At 38.4% G+C, this 21,047-nt stretch overlaps 1 protein-coding gene across 11 annotated transcripts in view; it reads right to left on the minus strand.

The window, feature by feature from the left end:
* LOC109112923 (SAM and SH3 domain-containing protein 1-like) overlaps nucleotides 1–21,047 on the minus strand; it is a 212,756-nt gene that overhangs the window by 6,320 nt on the left and 185,389 nt on the right. For 6 of the 11 annotated variants that reach the window (XM_042777873.1, XM_042777881.1, XM_042777882.1 and 3 more), the window contains exons 3-17: nucleotides 20,381–20,431; nucleotides 20,111–20,160; nucleotides 14,364–14,401; nucleotides 13,980–14,066; nucleotides 13,462–13,574; nucleotides 11,781–11,882; nucleotides 7,999–8,131; nucleotides 6,572–7,512; nucleotides 5,315–5,386; nucleotides 5,024–5,161; nucleotides 4,223–4,355; nucleotides 3,570–3,739; nucleotides 3,015–3,224; nucleotides 2,262–2,412; nucleotides 1,398–1,526 (exon numbers count right to left, since the gene is read on the minus strand). In XM_042777873.1, coding sequence (XP_042633807.1) covers nucleotides 1,398–1,526; nucleotides 2,262–2,412; nucleotides 3,015–3,224; nucleotides 3,570–3,739; nucleotides 4,223–4,355; nucleotides 5,024–5,161; nucleotides 5,315–5,386; nucleotides 6,572–7,512; nucleotides 7,999–8,131; nucleotides 11,781–11,882; nucleotides 13,462–13,574; nucleotides 13,980–14,066; nucleotides 14,364–14,401; nucleotides 20,111–20,160; nucleotides 20,381–20,431 — 2,518 coding nt within the window. The remainder of the gene's footprint in view (nucleotides 1–1,397; nucleotides 1,527–2,261; nucleotides 2,413–3,014; nucleotides 3,225–3,569; nucleotides 3,740–4,222; nucleotides 4,356–5,023; nucleotides 5,162–5,314; nucleotides 5,387–6,571; nucleotides 7,513–7,998; nucleotides 8,132–11,780; nucleotides 11,883–13,461; nucleotides 13,575–13,979; nucleotides 14,067–14,363; nucleotides 14,402–20,110; nucleotides 20,161–20,380; nucleotides 20,432–21,047) is intronic. The other 5 variants (XM_042777879.1, XM_042777883.1, XM_042777875.1 and 2 more) reach the window with 4 other exon arrangements.

Below are 21,047 nucleotides of genomic sequence, written 5' to 3' on the forward strand. Positions count from 1 at the left end.
GTAAAGAGAAAACCGCAAATCCAGAAAATATTTATTTTGAAAGCACCATTTTCTGCCAATTTCCCACATCAAAAGTGAATAAATAAAATGATGAAGCAAAAAGATGAGCATTTATATGCAGGGACCTTTAAGATAAATGTACAAAAAGATCATAAATGATAATGACATGGTTGAGAAATGAAGAATCTGGAAATGAAAGAAAGGAGCATATAAAGTATTTTTTTGGGACATCAGATATTCTTTAACAGAATCAATGACTCAAAAAACTCTAATGGTGACAAGGCAGCACATGTTTTAATATAGAATATAAGAAGCTCTGTACTGCTGCTCTCACAAGAAATAAATGGAAAAGTTATCAACACAGATAAAATTATATCAAGAGATGAAAACATGAAAAAAGCAAGCAGACCAGAATGCTAAAGATCAAAGGATGGATTTATTTTCCACTTTGGCAGATTGCACAAATTTCTGATCCGTCCTAAACAATCGTACTCCACACACACACACACTTACACAGACTCATACACTGTCATACACAACAGGAGGAGGGATCAGTCAGTGTTATGAGATGCCAGTAGGAGGTTAAGAAGACAACAGGGGAGTGAAAACCTTAAACATTAAATTTCTTTGGAAATACAGAATGAGATACGATACTTTCTCTTGGATAAAATCCTTTAAAATAGTAGATTAGCTCCTACTTTTACACAATCTATGCAGAATATCACCTTTCAAATGTATGTGACTCATCAACTCCATTTTGTATTTATAAAGTCTTTTCTTTTTAGGCACATAAGAATTTGTGCAATATGACAACAACACACCACACAATTATGGAGTGATATTTCTTGAAATGGCAAAGGGAGAGAGGAGGAGAGACTTTAAATTGAGCCTGAAATGGGTCTGTGGTGGTTTTGCCATGGAGAACATTCTCAAAATCGTCACGTTCAAGACCTGCTGTGAGCACAAGTCTTGTATTTGTTTCTTATGAGTTTCTGTCTGTCTCTCTTTGGATTTTTCTGAGGCAGCGGATGAATTTTGATCAGTTAGCAATAGCAAGAGTTGCTGCAGCTTTTGGATTTGTGATTTCTATCAGAATGGAAGGAAGCAGAAGCAGCAGTCTGGGTAGGCTGGATAAGAGAGTTAAAATAAAGGAATGATGACAGAGTGCCTCTTGAAGCAGAAAAGCAGATAGAGAACAGGGCACAGCAGATGCTACAGACAAACAGGCCTGGGTTAAATCCAGATGTGATGACAGGTTCTCATTGGCTGTCAGGACACTGAGTCATGGCAGAGAGAGGCGTGGCCCAGAAGGGAGAGTATGGTGTCATGGCGTTGCTACACTAGGCTGAACACGGTGATGTGGTTGGTATGGAGATGCTAGACAAGCCCCTGGTTACCATTCTCTAGGTTTTCATTGCTTTCGTAGCAACCAGAGTCCCGTGGGGAGTCGGCCATGAGGCCACGCCCCTCACAGAGGAGTTTCTCCTGAGAGCCAGAGAGGGCGCTGCGCTCCGGATCACTGCTACCTAGAACACACACACACACTAAGTTATGAAACGTATACACTTAAATATTCATTTATAAACAAGAGGAAAAAAGTATAAAGTTGGTGAGGGTGATCCTGAGTAATCTGAATAACTACCATTGCTAATGGATGCTAATGTTAACAGATGGCTATATCCATGTAATACAGACATTCGCTGTTTAGAACATATAGTATATAGCGTATTTAAAACGTGTAAACTTTTTTTTGTTTTGTTTTTTTGTTTGGGTCAGTATGTTTTTTTTTTTTTTAATTCAGCAAGGATGCATTAAATTGATCTAAATAAGTAAAGAATTATATAATGTTACAAAGATTTCTATTTCCAATAAATATTCTTTTGAACTTTCAATTTATCAAAGGATTCAGAAAAATAATGTATTACGAATTAAAAAAATAAATAAAAATCAAGCAGCACAAGTGTTTTCACATTGATAATAAGAAATATTTCTTGTTCATATCAGCATATTAGAATGGTTTCTAAAGGAACATGTGACACTGAAGACTGGAGTTATGCCTTTTGAAAATTCAGCTTTGCCATTACAGGAATAAATTACATGTTAAAATACATTAAAACAGAACACATTTATGTTAAATTGTAATAACATTTCACAACATTACTGTTTTATTGTATTTTGAATCAAATAAATGCAGCCTAAGTGATCTTTCAAAAATCTGACCGACACCAAACTTCTGAACATCAGTGTATGTGTGTACTTACTGTCGTAATCCTGCAGTAGCTCTACAGCGGTCATCAGTACGGCACGGTGTTGCGGGTCTTTGATGTTGAGCTCATCCAGATCTTCTTCCTCTAGTAGCTTAAATGTATCCAGGTCTTCATACCCATTAAACAGGAACGTAGGCATGTGCTCCTAAAATACACACACATGCATTCACAGATTACACACCCTGTAGAGCAGCAGCACTATGTAGGCCCCCCTACAGCTAAAAATACCCCACTCCACCCTCATCTTCATCTACGGCTGGATTTACGTGTGGGAATGTTTCCAGACTTCAAACTCTTTTGTGATGGCCAACTATCATTATATTCCATTAACACACTAAAACAACACAATGAGGCTTAAAATGCATCCTTGGTGTCTATTGTGTGTAAATGTAAGGTCTGTAATGTGATGTTATTTAGAGATGTAATAATGCAGGAGCTTGTGGGAGGTCTGAAGGGTGTGTATGTCTCTGTCTTTAAATAAAAATTTTAACTGGCATGGGGAAATGACCTCGTCCCACATTCTCATAGCTAATCTGCTTTAACAAGAGCTGACCATCTTTTCAGACCAGCATCCACTTTTTCACTTTCTCATCTCTCCCCGCCCTGCTCTTACATTCTGTCAGTAAAGATGAGCCACACACCCAGATTTATGTTAGATGATTATAGACATATCAATTCAATTTTAAACCATGAACATATCTCAAGAAATGGCTGTGCGTGAGAATTTGTGTGTGGTCTCTGTCTCACCTTCAGACCGATTCTCTCCAGAAGCTCCTCAACTGAGCTGGGTTTGGGCGGCCTGCCCTTCCTCCTCCTCCGAACCGCTCGTTTAGGCTTCTCTTCCTCTTCAGCCAGAACATCCACATAGATGAACTTAAACGTCCCCACCTTGTTATTGAGCAGACCCATCCATGTGCCCATGGGCGGCTTACTGATGATATCAATCACATCTCCTTTCTTAAGAGAAAAAGAAAGACATTTAATGCGATTCAAAGTTCTTATTAAATAAACAAGAAAAAGAGAAAACAATTTTACAAACACCCAGAAACTAATCTAAAACACATTTTCAAATTTGCTAAATGAATTAAAAATAGCCATGCTAGTTTTAATGTCTCATATTTTCCTTCTCACCTAATTAAAATGGTTTCAACTCAAATTAATATTTGCTAAGTAGACATATAATAAGTTGTACCATTTCATGTTTAATCACACTGGGTTTTAAAGGTCTAAAATTTAGTTTAAAATAAAAATAGTATTAAACACAAAGTCATTGTAAACAAATCTGATTAACAAATTCAGTACCTTAAGTTTGAGTGAGTCTGTATCATACGGACTCGGTGTGAAGTCGGTGTGAACTCTAGCTCTGCCGCAGAAAGGGCCTCTGTATGGAGGCTCTTCATCGTCACCATCCTCACTCCTCACACTCTCTCTGTTGCTGGCTGATGAATCTGTGGTGCTCACAGTCTGTCCACCTGTGAGACGATCACCACAATCATTACAAAAGGACTGGTTTCATTCAACAGGCAAAAAACATTAATCAGACTTCCAGAAAAAACATAGACGTGATTTAAGGCACCATTAATGTCCGTAGCACAAACACTCAATGATTCAATGAAACTGAAGTAGTGACAGATCTTTTCTTCCATATTGTGGCATATATAACAGAATAAAACAGACTAATAAAACCAGAGAGTAGTCTATAGTTTCCACTGGAAGACTGATTTATGACATTTTAATTAAAAATGTAAATGCTAAAACAAATGAAAAAAAAAGAAACACATAAATTGCTGACCTTTTCACATTGTTAAGATCAATAACATGCATATATTTTGAATTTCCATTTCATGCCAGCTTTAACACAGTGCTAGGATAAGACTAATATGAGAAATAGCACTGCTTGCTCACAAACAAGCACACACACACACACACACACACACACACACACAAACACTTACTCATGGAGCTCTGCCCACTGAGGGAGCTGCGCAGACTCTCTACAGACCCTCCTGCCTTGAGTTTGGGCTTCTCTAGAGAGTCTGTGTCTGGCTGAGGAGACTGAGGACAACTAGGTGTTCCATCTGGACTGGACTATTTAAAGAAAAAAATAGAGAATTGAAAGTGTATTATTATTTATAAACAAAAAAATATATATCTAAAATGGACAGCATGTGATGTATATAATATAAAGCCCACAAAAAGGACACTACCATAAGATTCATCCTCTAGCGTAGCAAAGTAATTTCACTAAGTTGCCACTAGGTGGCACTCCAACATGATAAATGATTGGAGGGAGCAGGACATGGTGGTGGCACATGAAGTTCTCTTTGCAAAGATGAGCTCAACACTGACTTACACACATACATATCCAGAGATCTACATGAAACATGCTACAAGAGATGAGATGTCATATAGATCTAAATTCTTGCTTCAATTGTAACTAAAAGCTAGTGAGTTCTTACAGAAACAGCATTTTAGGGCATCATTAGTGACAAACACATTTTAACTAGCATGTAAATAAAGGAAGTGAGTGTGTATTCAACACTGCCAGAGAATATGGGTGTGTTTAATTGGACTGATCTTGTATCCAAACTAGGCTACATAAAGAGATGTTTGACCCTAGTTTGAAACAGAAAGTAGGGCACACATGTGCTTACTTCCCTCTAGAGTAAAGGCAGGGTCTCACCTCTAAAGAAACCTGCTAAAAAGCACATAAGTCAGTACAGTAAAAGCAAGCACACGGGAATGTGTGTGTGTACCTGTTCAGAGAGAGACCCAGCATATTTCTTGGACATGCGTTTCCTCATAGTCTCTTTGACAGACTTGACTTTCTTTCCTAGAGAGATACGGGACGTGGTGGGAGATTTCACAACGTCCCTGTACAGAGCCTCCTGCTCCTTATGCCAGAGAGAGAGAGAGAGAGAGAAAGAAAGAGAGCGATTAAGCACACTGAAAGCCAGCTGATTAACACAATTGGATCACAAACACTGCAGCTGCATATGAGAGCTGGAATCAAGAGTAAGTGAGAGAAAGTGCGCATGTGTACTCACACTAGGCTCGGCTGTGTTGACCACATGGAGGGAACGATTAGTCAGGTCAAATCCTCCAAAGCTACACGTTCTCTGTGGAAAAAATACATAATTACTGTGAATTGACAAGCAAATTAATATATTTAGATAGAGTCATTATAAACAATTCAAAAGTCTCAATGATTCATGCTGCTCTTTATAATGGAAACCACACATTTTAAAATGATGAGCTGCTAAAAGAAATAGTTCGTGGTATGATCTGATTTCCTATTTAATTCAGCAGTTGTTTAGCATTATGTAAATAAACCAATGCTTTCTTGTAAAACCTTGATGAATGAACTGAAAATTGGTACTGAAAAAATGAGAAATAAAAAACCAATGTGAACTGACGTCAGGCAACATCTTACATCAGTCCAATACTGTGATGCATTCAATTTAAATGAACTGGCTTTTCATTTCATGACATTTTGTTGAAAATTTGTACAAAAGCAGCAGATATCCTGTTTAAATTAAACAGATACAGATCAAATGTAGTAGTATGAGAAGCTGTTGCGTGTTCCTTGAAATAACATCATGCACTTTAAAAGAAAAAAAAATCTCAATAAAAGAGAGTAGCTCATACAAAAATAAAATAAAAAAATCATAAAAATTTCAGCATTCATGCTGAGGCTGAAAGAGGCATTTCCAACCCAAAATAGATGAAAGAGTTCACTGATGAAGATCACGGTCATGTTCACATTCACTATGAATGACGATGAGGATCCACAGATGGCAGACTCAACAAAGCTGCAGAAGGAACTCTATATTATTTATTTTCTTCTTCTACCACTCTCCATTGTCTCTCAAGGACTGCAAGTTTCAATTATGCTCTCACACATGACTGACTACAAGAGAATAGGTCAAGACATGAAAGGAGAGAAGCTCAGGACTGGGAAAGATAAGACTTGAGGTATCATCACATTTTATTTCTCTTTTACACTATTCTTAGATTTTGACCCCATACTGCAACAACATAAGTCTACAGTAATGAGAAGCTAACTGGCAGTCTAAGGGATTTCTACCTTTAATAATCACCCTGGAGATGGGTGAGGATTTTAGTAAAAAATGCATTTTATGACAGCACAATTTATATTTCAGTATCAGACTTTGTCTTGAAATATAACTCAAGCAGTTAGTCTGTAAATTGTACCCTACTGCAATTCTTTCTGCAGCTTTGCAGCAGCCTGTTCCTCCAGTGCAGCAGGGGGCACTGTAGATCTGCTTTTCCGGCACACTCACAGACTTCTGCTGGATGCGTAAGAGCACACGCTTGGTGCAGCGATCCATGCTGGATGCCCACTTCCTGTTCACATCTCTTTCGTCTTCCAGGAGCCAACGCCTGTCTGCTTTGCTCAGCGTTAAGGGCCTAACCAGCCCGGTCCAGTTCAAGTGGCCATACAGGCTGCGTTCCACCACGTATGTGATGTTGAGCTCACTAACTGCCGTCCTTCCCTTCAGACGCCTCGGTGGAAACAGCCAGCTGCCCACTACTCCGCCCCCACAGCTCTTCCCTTTCTCCCTGGCCAATGGAAGCTCACGAGTGAGAGGGGAAGTGGGCAAGGTGGAGGAGGGAGCAATGGTTTTTTGAGCATTGCAGGAGCGCTGGTAGAGTAGGTGCTTGGTGGAGTATGCGTAGTTTGGGTCAGGCTTATTGCGCTGCCACATGGAAACGGGTGGCCGTTTGGTGTTGTTAATGTCATCTAAAGACACCAGAAGGGGGTGCGGCTTTGGGCGTGGCCTAGTGAGGCCGTAAAAAGCGTAGACGCTGTCAGTACTTACCCCGTGTGATAGAGATGACAAGGCCTTCCGCATCTCTCCGTCTGTAGTCGAACGGGAGACTTTAGCATTATCGTCTCCCACACCCTCCAATTCGGAGAAAGAGGAGCCACTACCCCCCACTACACCCAGTCCGGATCCAGCACTACTCTTCCGCGGTGGACGGATCAGGCCATGGGGATGTGTGCCGGGGGTCTTCACTAACTTGTGATCTGCTTTCCAGGCTTCAAGGCTACTGGTGGAGGGCGAGGTGGTCAGACTGTCCGTGTCCCCATCCAGAGAGAGCTGCTCTTGGGCAAGAGAGGACAAAGAGGAGTCTGTGCACTGGGCTGGCTTCTTGTGGATTTCAGCATACAGTGCGTTTATGTCATCACATAAGGGAGCTGCATCCAGACTGAGCGAATCTGCAGAAAAAAGAAGATCAAAACACAAACTTCTCTATACTGAAATATCTATTCCAAGCAATACTGTCCCATGAATATTTAAATGCAGTGGAATAAGGTATGGATAACAACTGATATCAAATAAAAATGATTAATATAGAGATACACAATATAAAAAATTCTGGCCAATACTAATAAGCTTCTAACCTATTTCATGTTCGGGCTGTTAACTGATAATTTTAAGTCTGTACTATTTTTTCTAAATTCCAAAAAAGATTTCATGTCAGTAAGATTTTTTTCATGTCAGTGCTTACTATGGCTGCATTTATTTGATAAAAAAATACAATAATATTGTGAAAAATGATTACACTTTTTGAGATTTGCATAAAAATTACATTCAACAGTGTTAGAAACCTAAAATAAGTGTTACACTTAAATTTAAAAACTATTGTAAAAACAAACTTGAGTTAATGCCATACTGTATGAACAATAGTCTTTTCCAGCTACCTTGTGAGTCATGTATTTTGCTGTCATCCACTTTGATGAGCTTCTTGCGAACACGTCGAGTCGAGTTGACCAGTTTGTGAAGCCGCTTGAATTTCACAGAGTCCTCCTGCTCATCATCTGACTGCTCCACCGACTACAGAGAGAAAACTCAACTTCAGTATTATATTACTTCGATTGAAGGGTTAATGATTTAAATAAAAATCTTTCACATAGACATACAAAAAAAAAAAAAAAAAACGTGAACATAAATTACATAAAATCTTTTTCACATAGACAAAAAAACAAACAAACAAAAAATATTAAGGACATGACTTATGCAGTATGGAGTTATGTGTTATGAAATTCTGAGTCCAGGAAAAACACTTAAGTCTTGTTTTTGAACACCAGATGAGTATGAGTGAGCATTTGTGGTGGAATAAATCATTTTCTTAGTCCAAATGAATAATTCAGATAGGGACTATACCGTTGAGATGATTTATGACCGGATCACTCCCCCGAACAAACATCTAACATAACCTGACCTCACAGTTAATACATCATTTATGATACTGAAACCTCTGATAGACAAAGTCAAAACCACTTTAATCCCTTCTACCAAAACCCCAAACTTGCAAATTGCAATTTTGAAAAGAGTCATTCTACTCCAAAAACATTCTTTTCACTGCAAACTTACACCACATTATGGGATGACATGCTATTTTTTAACTAACAGGATATAATCTGTGCTAACCACAGACTGTTTTTTAACCATCAGGAGCGACTGAACTGTTTTGACCAATTTCAATGATCGGCAATTATATCTGTGTACCCCAACACACCACACATTTAAGTGTTCCACTAAATCACTGAGACTGAATGTGATCTGTTACTGAAAATTTAAAGTTCAGCCACATGCACACACAATATCTCAACTGGTCACCATAGGCATTGAATAATCTTTCCTTATCATTTAAGGCCACAATGGCCATCATTTAAAAAGAAGAAGAGTCATTGTGATGGCAGATGAGAAATACAGTCGGACACACAATAACACGGTTCAAACTGCTCAAAGCTCATTTACATAATAATCAAAAGCACCCATATGAATAAAATAGCATCTGGACAATCTCATTAAGGACTTAAGGCCTGCTCAAATCTCATTGGCAACAAGTTTACAAAAATCACATTTCAAACAAGAGTAAGGGATAAAAGAAAGAAGAAAGAGAACACAAAAACAAGAATTTGTGTAAAAATGTGTCCAGCTGTGCTCCTACCAGGAGTAGTTTTCTGTAGGTTAGATGTTAGCAGCCCATGTAAAAATCCCAATGCAACACCATTTCACGCTGAGATGAATACAAACCGTAAACAGTTTTTTGAAGGAAACTCTGCAGTATCTGGAGGCAGGGGAGGGACTGTGGCAAAAGGCATAAGCTTGTGTGTCCGGAAATATTGTGAGGTCTGCCATATGACCCCTGAACATCCTTAATGGTCTTCAGAGGAGAAAAGGAATGTGGGCCAGAGAGAAGAAAGGCTGGTCTGGTTGCAGTCCATTCATATAGAGATACAGTACATCCTCTGTGACAGTGGCTACTAACACTGATCCCAGAGCAGCTCACTCTGTTGGAGCCATGATGGGTCACATACTGAATGCAGCTGACACTGATCTCATGACAGGGGAACCCTGTGGACACACAGCAAGCTCTCAGTGTTCTGACTAATGTTAAACTGAGCTCAGATCAATGGGATCCCCAGAGAGAGTTGTGCCCGTCGGTTTAACCATTAGCAGACTAGGGCTTACCCATTTCCAATTATAAATAGGAGATCATCAACCCAGGAGCCAAGATTCCTACAGAGATCCATTTTCTCATTCAGACGCTGAGATTCAATTTGCACATGCTGATATGTGGCAGAGACAGGCAGGAGGAAATGTGTGTGTTTCAGAAACACCCTCAGGGGCTCAGAGATACAGGGTCTTTGTATGAATAAGATTTGCTTACCTCATTTCCTCTCCTTTTGCTATAACGGGTAAAACAGTACAAAGGGAGAATCCCACGAACAAATGTCCAAGTCATATTTCACCCAAATAAAAGAATTACAAGAAATTACATTTTGCAGAATAAAAATAAATACTTTAAGGACTATTCAGATTTTTTTTTTTTTTTTTTCAAGAAGATCATCTTCCATCACAGTTAATTAATTATTTTTTTTAATTAATTCTCCTAAATAACAATTTATTGTTAAAAAAGTCTAAACATTATATCTATGTATATTATCACAAAGTTGTTTTTTTTTACTTTTTTTATAAAAGAGGGCTTAATGTACATTAAAACATATCCAAGGACATTTCTTCACAGTTTTTGGAGAGCTTCACCCACAACAGCAGTATTTATCCTTCTCTTCAAATCCATTATCAGAAGTCAGTTAAAAAAGGTCTTAAATTTCCTCAAATTTAATCCTTTTGGACATAAAATGACACTGACTGCACACACAAACAACAAAGATGCACAGAAAGCGTTGCGGCAGTAATGGGCAGTGACTCCTCTCAGCGGACACACGGCTTTGCTGGGCGTAGTGAGTCATTCTGTAGCTTTAAGCGCTGAGCGAAGCAGTGCTGTGGTTTGTTAACATCAAAAAGCATTGCAAAAACAGCTTAGCTGTTGACCATTAGAAAAGGAGGTGTATGTTTACTTCCAGAGGCTGGAAGCTGCTCAAAGTTTTCATGATAACTATGTGTGTATTTGTGTACTGGCAGCTTATTTCTCCAAGAGGGCAAACTAAATCCACTGTTACCAAACCTTTCAAGGCTTTAACCAAGAACCTCTTCATGCAATGCTTGGGACGGCCCTGTGCACAGGCACATATACACAGTCTACACAAAGCATGCTCTTTTAATGGTAATTAGAGACAAAGTAGTGTGACATTTCAAATGGATTTCAAAGGCCAGGAGGCAGAAATGTCCACTAACACTCTTCAGTTAAGATGCACATTATGACCTCATCACTAGGGGATGTTTAGTGTGCCAGCTCCTCATGCCAAGTAGAAATGACATCAACACTAGAGGTTTTACAGTGAGCTGCCGGTGCCAGATGCTCTTTACAGATGAGGCATTACAACATCATTATCTCCATTCAAACACCCATGACATATCAGCTTTCAGATCACTGCTAGTATTGATTTAAAATTTATGGTGCACTCAGTAAATTACTCATTTAAAAAGTTTAACCTAAACAGAAATTAATAGTACTTTAAAAATTATGTACATGAACATATGTACATGAAGACTCTAGTCATATCAGTAACCTAATAAAAGCCACGTTCAGATCACATGACCAGCCTAACAATACTCATGGCTGACTACTGTTTGCACATTTTTACAGTGAAATCAAAAACTGAAGCATGATACTCTCACAACTATGTATCATGTAAATCCAAGACGATCAACATAAAAAAAAGAAAAAAAAAAAGTGCACATTTAATGTATGGTACCTACAGAACATCCTAAGCTTTATGAGTCTTAAAGTTTCTAGCAAATGAAAGTGTGTTCACAGAGGTTATAGCAGGGAAGGGGATGAACTGGGTTAATGTAAGAACTGCCACTGCCTGAGTTTAAAAACCACAGTGTCACTAGTGTGGTCTGCAGAGATTTAACTCCATCGACACACAAACATGACATCAGTCAGTACAGTGAGAGACATTACTAACACTTACTGCAGGGGGAAAATAAACTTTGATGTAACTAAATGAGGTTATGTTGTAAACACCCTATCAGGTCTACAGTCTGGGTGGTTTAGTATAGTACTTACATTGCAGACGGAGGAGAGGTTAACAGTGGGACTGGATCCTTCAGTCCACTCTGCTGTGTCTGTACTGCTGCTCAACTGTCTGTTCCTCTCATATTCCTTTAACTATGGAGAACAAGAGGTCAAAGAGAGCCGCCCCCTTGCCCTTGCACTCACACACACACCCTATCCGTTACAGAAACAGAGTCAGAACGCCCCATACAACCTTATATACACACACACACACACACACAAAGCTTTCACCAGTCACCAGCAAAATACATTAAAAAGACAGACACAGGGACTCACAGAAACGCCATGTCCATTTAAACTAAGAGTTTTTTTTTGTTTGTTTAATTTATTAATTATCTGTATTTATATAAACTATCATTCAAAAGTTTGGGTTTCTGAATGTCAGAAAATGTTGGAATGATTTCTGAAGGATCACGTGACACTGAAAACTTGATTAATGGCTGCTGAAAATTCAGCTTTGCCATCAGAGGAATAAATTGCATTTTAAAATACATTTAAAACAAACAAAACTTATTAATTGATTATAATTATTAATTATAAATTGTAATATATTTCACATTATTACTGTTATTACTGTATTTTTGATCAAACAAATGCGCATAGGAGATAAACTATATTACATTATATTATTTATAAAAAAAATAATTTATTTTAGAATCATCTATAGAATAATTATATTCTGTAATAATTTATTAGGTATTTGTTTTTTATTATTAAAATTAAGTTTTTAGGTTAAAAAGTTACTACCCACCCTTATATCACTCCAATTTCCATTTTTCCCCCACTGGAACAAAATGACAAAGCTGCTCTTTTTATACAATAAATATGCATAATGATCATTGGTTGATCCTGGGTCCATTTTCATGCAACACTATGCACCATTAGACTATCCCCTCTTAAATAAAAATAAATAAATAAATGCATGACACCCTTGGACACACAAAGAAACATAGCACACAAAGACAAAGAACACAGAACAAGTAAAGCAACATTAATTAAAAAAAATATATACATTTGCATTCAAACATAAACACAAGAGTACAGATACATTCATGCATGCTTAGAGCATGTATGATGTCAACTATCCACAAAGGCTTAGCATTGATTCAGACTTTAGATCCGGTAAATCAAGACTGCCCATTACAGAGATAAATAAACTACTAGCCCAAAAGAGGAAAAAATGAAGCAGAAGAGACTTTAAAGGATGTAGAAACCCCAATTGGTTAAAGGAATCAATGTCAGCCTTGTGGAGAGAAGGAAGCCACATTCTACAATCATCCATTAGGTTGATTATCAGATGATAATGAATCATTATCAATGAAAAAAAACAATGACAGAGGAAAAAAAAGAGACCTACAATCACCCGCAACACCTAAACAGTGAAAAAGGACTTAAGAAATCTATCCAACCGATCCCAGTGAACCCTACGTCAGAAATTAGACACCAAAGACCCTCCTTCATCTCAACAAAGCATGATTTGCACTAAGAAATCTACTGCAGCTCTCAGATGCAGGGTCAGTACGCATGTATTTAAATGTATGTGAGTGTGTGTATGTATGTGCATTTGGAGCAAAGAAGGAGCAGGGGGCATCAGTCTGGGTAAGTAAGGTTAGTACACATGAATGAAGCTAGGAAAGCCCATTTGTGTTCAGGGATAATGGGATGCGTTTACCCGTGCCAGCGCCTCTTCCACTGTGATCATCTTCTCTTTCACCATCATCATCAGCTGGATCCGTTCTTCATCACTCATAGTGATCTCACTGGCCACATAGCCAATGTCCTCTCCTGGAGGGTCAAAGGTGAGCAACACGAACATGGGTAAGCCCCTTTAGGCCAAGTCAGTCAATTCAGGGATAATCATATAGTCAAGATCATGTTTCAAAAACATATTTTGAAATCAGCAATATGACAACAGTGGTGCAATAAATTAATTTTTTGCAGGCAAAATAAAAAAAACTGGTCCCGTTTTACTCATTCTGGAGTAAACAAACAGTATTAAAAATTAATTGCATATTTAAGTGAAAGATGGAACTACAGCCACAATATTTATTGTTATTATTTCTTCCATTCGTAATTCTATGAGTGGGCCATCTCTTCTCTCATATAGTGTCTCTGAACAATAAAAACAAGTGAGCAAAGAGTTATGAAGGGAGGAAACATGAGAAAACAGTGTGCGTTTGTTTTTATTACCTTTTGACGTTTGCCTTGTGACCCCTTTCTGTGACTTTCGAAAGTTCTGCCAGAAGGATTTGTTTTTCTTCTTGTTGTCCCATTTTCCTGAATGTGAAGAGAGGAGAAAGCCATCAGGGCCATCAACCTCATTAACTTTTGTACAAACAAACTCTGAAATACCTAAATTTAACACTTTGCAAAAAAGAACTAACTCTACATCTATTATCTAACACCTATACTTCTGCTCATCTACAAAACAAGACTGTCTTTTAGTCTTTACAGTGAACCCTGTCAACAGAACATTCCAGTCTGGTATAACACCAAATAATTCCAATGTAATTTCCTCAAAACTACCAAAAGAACATCATGATAGCCGAACAGTTTTTATAATAAAACACAAACCTGATCCATCTTCAGAGCTGGATTTGTGCAGAGGAATTCTGATGGAAAACATACAAAAGAATGGAATTAGGACATGTTCAGTAAAACACGTCAACACCTCAGCACTGAACATTACATTTCTCATATACGGCCTTATCTCCTATTGACAGACAGGTAGTATGTATGTACGAGTGGTGGCTGGATTTGTGTTAACCAAATGTATAGAGAGATTTCTATGATTTGAAGCAGTAGAGGGCAGTGTGGTGCTGTTCACAGAGCACATGTCAGGCTCCTGAGGCTCACAGGGCTCAAATGAGACACTCTGGAGATGCAGCGAAACAAGATGAGGAAGAGAGAAAGTGAGAGAGGGAGAAAAAGGGAACAAGAGCCACCGCAGGACAGACAGACAGACACTGCCTGTTTATATTTCCACTCCTCTGAGGCACAGTGCCCTTGGAAAATACCAAAATAACAAAAATCGAACACACACAAGCACTCATGTAAGGAGTCAAAGGATTAACATAGTGCACTAAGAATCCACAGATTACATATTGATTCTGACTAAACAAATCTGGCCTAATTACATCCTACTCTAACACAGACACATCACCTTTGAAAGCGGTTTCTCTAAACCACTTTAAACAAACTCTTATATACTAATTTTCTAAATCAGTTAGTTGATGAGTTACCAGAGCAACTAATCGTGATGGACAGATACATTTGTTGGAATGTGTGTAGATGTCATGCTTTAAAGGGACTAAACTCAATGTATACACCAATTAATGTATTGATTACATTTTATTACATTTACAAAAATGCATGTACACAGCCGTTCAACAATTTGGTGTCTGTGTCTTTGTCTCATACTCAGCAAGACTGCATTTACCTGATCAAAAACAGAATAAAAACTGTAATATTGTAAAATAATATTACCATTTTAAAATATGTTTTCTTTAACATATGTCAAAATGCACTTTTGTCCTGTGATGGCAAAGCTGAGTTTTCAGCTGCCATTGCTCCTGTCAGAAATCATTCAAATATGCCTATTTGGCACTTGCATAATAATAAACAAACAGTTAATAATATTATTAATGTTGAAAACAGTTATGTTGCTTAACATTTTTGTAGAACTAACAATACGTTTTTCTTTACTGGCCCAAAACATCTGAAAAACCATATTATTTAGCCCTTTTTTTAACTGGACACCCCATCCTGATTTGGGAAAATATCATGTGTTTACATTCCCATTTGCCATGTGACATGGATCATGTTGACTTTGTCATACAGTCTGTGGTAAAATGCTGTGTGAAACTGGGCCATGTGTTAACTGGCAGTGAGAGGAAGCATCTGAACTGAGCTGACTTTCAAAAAAACCCTAAAATACAGAGAGACAAGGAAACTGTCCCAAATGTGTTTGTTGTACAGATGGTGACATAGACGCAAGTATGCAAGTGTATGTGTTGTGGTTTTTTTATTATCTCAATCTAGTCTCCACTAATGTAAACACTGACAAAGACATGTAAGCATACACTAACATACTGTATACTTTCATGCACCTATGTGCTCCGGTCTGGTTTTCTCCACAGGAAGACAGTGTTTTTACCAGTCACTTGAGCTTAAATAATCATGGGTGCTTGTGTGTATGCTTTTCATCTGCTGTCCATGTGTCCAAAATACATATATGACATACTCACTGCTAAAGCTATCAGTATCTACACACACTCAAAAGGACAGTGTGTGTGTGTTTTTTTTTTTTTTTTTTGTGTGTGTTTAGTTTTTGGTAGTATTTTAAAGGGCTGTGAAAATGTGCTTGTGTTAAAAACACAGATTCTTGCATATTTCAGGACGTCCACTGCACTCTGACCAAATAAAGACATCAACTGCTTTTTTACTCATGTGTGTTTCAGACACAAGGCATGACGGAGGCCTCCCTGAATTATCATATCATTATGCTTCCATGGCAACACAAACTTTCTCTGTTTAACCTCTCATTCATTTCGCACAGAATCCAAAGGGAGTCTCCTGCTTGTATGCTAACTGCATCCCATGCTAAAAAGGCCCTATTGAAGAGCAGCTCTGTAAATTAGGCTCCATTCAGGATTTCTGCTATTGACAGAGTTGTATGTGTGCAAGCACAGTGTGACCAGCATACAATAAAAGCGTGTTACAGTCTGTCAGTCTCTTTCTTTCATTTCACAGGGTGTCTTGTGTCTTTACTGGTGTATGTCTAGCGGAATATAAGCCCTGCTAGCTGCATTCCTTCACTGCGAGTGACTGTCATGTCCACTATCTCTGAAACAGAGGAATCCTTGGCTTGCTGAGATTGTTATTTGGAGAATGTGATGGACGAACACTTCACACTGGAATATTTACTTTCTCCACAAGCTTCAACTGTGTCATGTGGCATGTCTGGGAGGGACAACTGTATTTAATTTGATAATTGGGCTGCAAGATAAATTGTTGATTAAATTGTTGAAAAATTGTTGAAAAAGTTGATTAAATAAATGCATGTTTTAGTGTTACAATTCGTGCAGCCCTAGCAAAGAATATCCTATTAAAGGTGCACTAAGCGATTTTTGAAAAAACGCTTTTGACCAGTGTCTGACCAAGTCCCAAAACTCGCAGCCAATCAGCAGTAAGAGGGGTGTCTAGTAATGATAAGGAGAAGAGAGTGCTTAGTGAGTGCACAGGATGGATATTAGCTGATCGACTGAAGATAGCGAGAGATGCCAGGAAAAAAAAATAAAGATTTCAAGTTACTTTGATTTTGCTTTTTCACACAACTTTTCTGTGTTGGCTTTTGCTTGAATATGAATATGCATGATTCCGCTGCCAGGGTTGTGAACGTACATGTGGGGGGAGTTATCAAAATAGGGGCGAGGTCCAGTTGGGGTATGGGCATGATTGTTCTAGTGTTTTCAAATATCAGCATCGTTTGGCAAAAATCGCTCAGTACAAATTTAAGTGTGCTTGTTTACATCAAAGGTATACTTATCAACCAAATTTGCTCCCAAAATTCATTTGTGTGTTTTCAACATTTAAAGGAGTCAATTTGTTTATGGAATATGGTTGTCAATTTCCTTTACAACCTGAACAAATTGGTATGAACAAAACCATAATTAGTTCTTATTTAAAATCACAGACAACTGTGTTCTGTTTCTGTGAATGTAGCCAGCTTGCCTTCTGTCTTTGCATATAATCAGAACTGGCCTTCTAAAGTGTGAGATCAGTCATATTGCAAACATGTCTTCACTACTGAATTAAGGGGAACATGTTGTTGATCTCATCAGTGATGTATCACTACAGTGATGTATGTTCACTGCTCTTTCAGAGCTGGGAGTGGGCTGACTTCCTCTTTCATCTAGACAAACTGCTGATGAAGAGGAACACTTCTATCCCAGGGTGCACCTGGTGTCCTGTGATTGGTTAATTTGCTTCCTTACACCTGGCTTTGGAGTTCAGAACACATATACGATTGAGCACAAAAACACATATACAAAGATCGCAAAGGAAACATCCAGGAAATGACCTTCACTAGAGGTCATGGTAAATGGAGCTTGAGGGATTTCCTTAAAGCCACACACACTCAAACACGTACATTTTCTCTGTGTCCCGTTACATTTCTACCACCTATAATTCAGTAAAAAGCAGGTTAAAAGCTACGTAAAAAAAAAAGCTACAGTTAAAGCTGATTTTAAATTTCTTATTATTAATGTTGAAAACAATTTTATATAACAGTGTTATTATATAATATTTTTGTGTTTTTTTTTTTAGGATTCTTTGATTAATAGAAATTTCAAAATAACAATATCTTTGAAATAGAAACACTTTACTGTCTTTACTGTCAATTTTGATTAATTTAATGTGCCCTTGCAGAATAAAATGATTAATTTCTTTAAAAAAAAATTTAATTAAATAAACTTTTGAACAACAATGTGTATTTGGAGGAAAACTCCAACATAAGAAAAGTGACAGTGAGAAAGTGACGTGACATACAGCCAAGTATGGTGACACATACTCAGAATTCGTGCTCTGCATTTAATCCATCCAAAGTGCACACACACAGCAGGGAACACACACACCAGAACACACACCCGGAGCAGTGGGCAGCCATTTATGCTGGAGCGCCCGGGGAGCAGTTGGGGGTTCGGTGCCTTGCTCAAAGGCACCTCAGTCGTGGTATTCCTGGCCCGAGACTAGAACCCACAACCTTAGGGTTAGGAGTCTAACTCTCTAACCATTAGGCCAAGACTTCCCCATGAATGAAGGGGCTTCTAAACACAAACACACACACATGAAGGGACACACACGAGTTCTCTGCTGTTCAGCATGAACAGCCTTTCTGGAGGCCAAGGCTTCTTCTAATCATACAGACAGGAAGTCGGGGTAATCTGGCAAAGACTGTTTTGTCCAGTATGGCACTGTGCTGATAATGTCACAGACAATTATAGAGAATAGGATATGAAACATATTATAATTACCGTTTGAACTGCGCTATGACAGACATCTAACATATTGCTTCTGCTTAGACGTCAAGGTGGAAAGAATAAAAGCTGCTCTCACAGAATACTTAGTCACAATGAAACAGAAGAAGCATCAGATCTTGGTTCTATGTTTCGGCTGTTGACTGGATTTTAAAATGTGGGTGATGCACTCAAAAGTGAAAGCAGGTGAACCTCAGCTTGCAGGAGTAGTTTTAAGTGGACTAAATGAAAACTGTTTTTCCCGGAAGGCCCAGAGTGCACGGCTGAATTGTTCACAATAAAATCTATAATATGCATTTATAAAACAGATAGGATGAATTTCCATTCCATTCCAGATAGATAGATAGACAGACAGACAGACAGACAGACAGACAGACAGACAGACAGACAGACCACAAAGCAGAATATCAGTCAAACCCAGCCACATGTGCAAAGGACCACAGAGACATATAAATGATGAAAGATGTGTCAGCTCCATGTTTTTTGCATTTATCTAAGCATTCTACTTCTCACCAGAGAGTGTGGATGACAGCAGTAGAATTTAATCTTTCCCATGGCATGTGGACTGCTTATCCCCATCGGAGCAAACCATCAACACAGACAAGATGCATGGAGAAATCAACGCTGTTTGTGCACTGACATCATTCTAAGTCCTCATCTTCACAAAAACTCTAGCATTCTGTAATTTACGACATGACCAATACATTTTAAATTAAGTAAACTGACCCTTTAACAATTACTCAACAGTGTGGGCACAGATGATGTCATGTGTATAGTGTTAGGTTTATTTAAGCAATAATGCTAAATAAAGTTCATTTATTCAGCTTGACTAACTCCCTTGTGTACTATAAACTCACAGAGTCTCACTTAAGTCTGAATTTCTTTCTTCCTATCTCTAATCAGCGAGTTTCATCTTAAACATCTAAGAACAATGGACGGAAGGAAGGAAGCCTGGAAGCACCAAGATGAGAAGTAGTAAAACGGAGGAATTCACACCCATTCATACACACACACACACACTTACATTCAGGGGTAGATGGGGGATGGAAAGCAGACCTGATGTGTTTGAACATATATCTGAGAGGTCAGCAGTCATATTCAAGTCAGACAGCCTGCAAATTATCCTTTAGGTTTGGGTAAACCATTAAGCTTATGGTTACGATATTAAAAACTATCCTGGGTCTGATTCATTAGTATTGTTTACCGTTTTAGTATAAGTCTTTCCATGCCTTTTGAGACACAACCAGCTACTACACATTATTGAGTGCACTGAGATTTTCTTACTTTCTCTCAGTCTCTGGAGTGGACACCTCACTGTTGATGCCAAATGTTTCCTGTGTACACAGAAATCACAGCGGTTAATAACTGCAATCACACACAGATTTTAATCATTGATAACACACGAATCACTGTAATCTGGGCATGCAGTCGACTGATTTATAACTGAGGCATTGTGAATGAAAGTGTGTTGTGTTGAAAAAGTGAGTTATGGTAATGACTGCAGGTGTGTGAATGTCTGAAAACAGATATGCACAGCATTGTGGGTCGACTGACCTGGATGTCTGAGCATAGCTGTGATGAGTTGAAGCTGGTGTCTGCTTTTTCCTGTAAAACACACATAAAGAGAGGGTTAGGAACAAGGACACACAAACTAGGGATGTGCGGGTCTAGTCGACTAAACGGTACAGCTCCTACTAGTCGACACTGAAAACAATAGTCGATTACCAAAAAAAAAAAACACCTTAATTATCATTCAAATTACCATAATAAAATGCATTATTTTTAAAAGTGTTTCGGGACATAAACTAGATTTTTATCTCATGCCTCGCATGAGTTTTTTCCGTGTCAGTTGTGGCGAGCTCAAAAGTGACCACGCGAAAGAAGAGCAAAGTGTGGGATTATTTTGAATTAGAAGGAAACTGAAAAGTTTTGTGTGAACTGTGTAATGTCAAATTGGCTTACAATAACTACTGGAGCGATGCATAATCATGTTCATTAAAGGCACGTAGGTGTTAGCTTAGAGACTAGCCTATGCCAGCTAATGTCAATCACTATAGCCTGCTGCCACAGCGATCCCGTCCGCGCCGTCTATTCCTCGAAGAACCACTTCGGTGGTGCTGCGTGATGTCCAGGCACTTTCCGAAATTCTGTTTGCTTGCTTTTCGTTATATCTAAGTTTTTTCAAATGCAGGAATGTGTTTCCATCACCCTGTTTTAATGC

This window comes from Cyprinus carpio, chromosome A20, assembly GCF_018340385.1.
Source record: "Cyprinus carpio isolate SPL01 chromosome A20, ASM1834038v1, whole genome shotgun sequence".
NCBI lineage: Eukaryota > Metazoa > Chordata > Actinopteri > Cypriniformes > Cyprinidae > Cyprinus > Cyprinus carpio.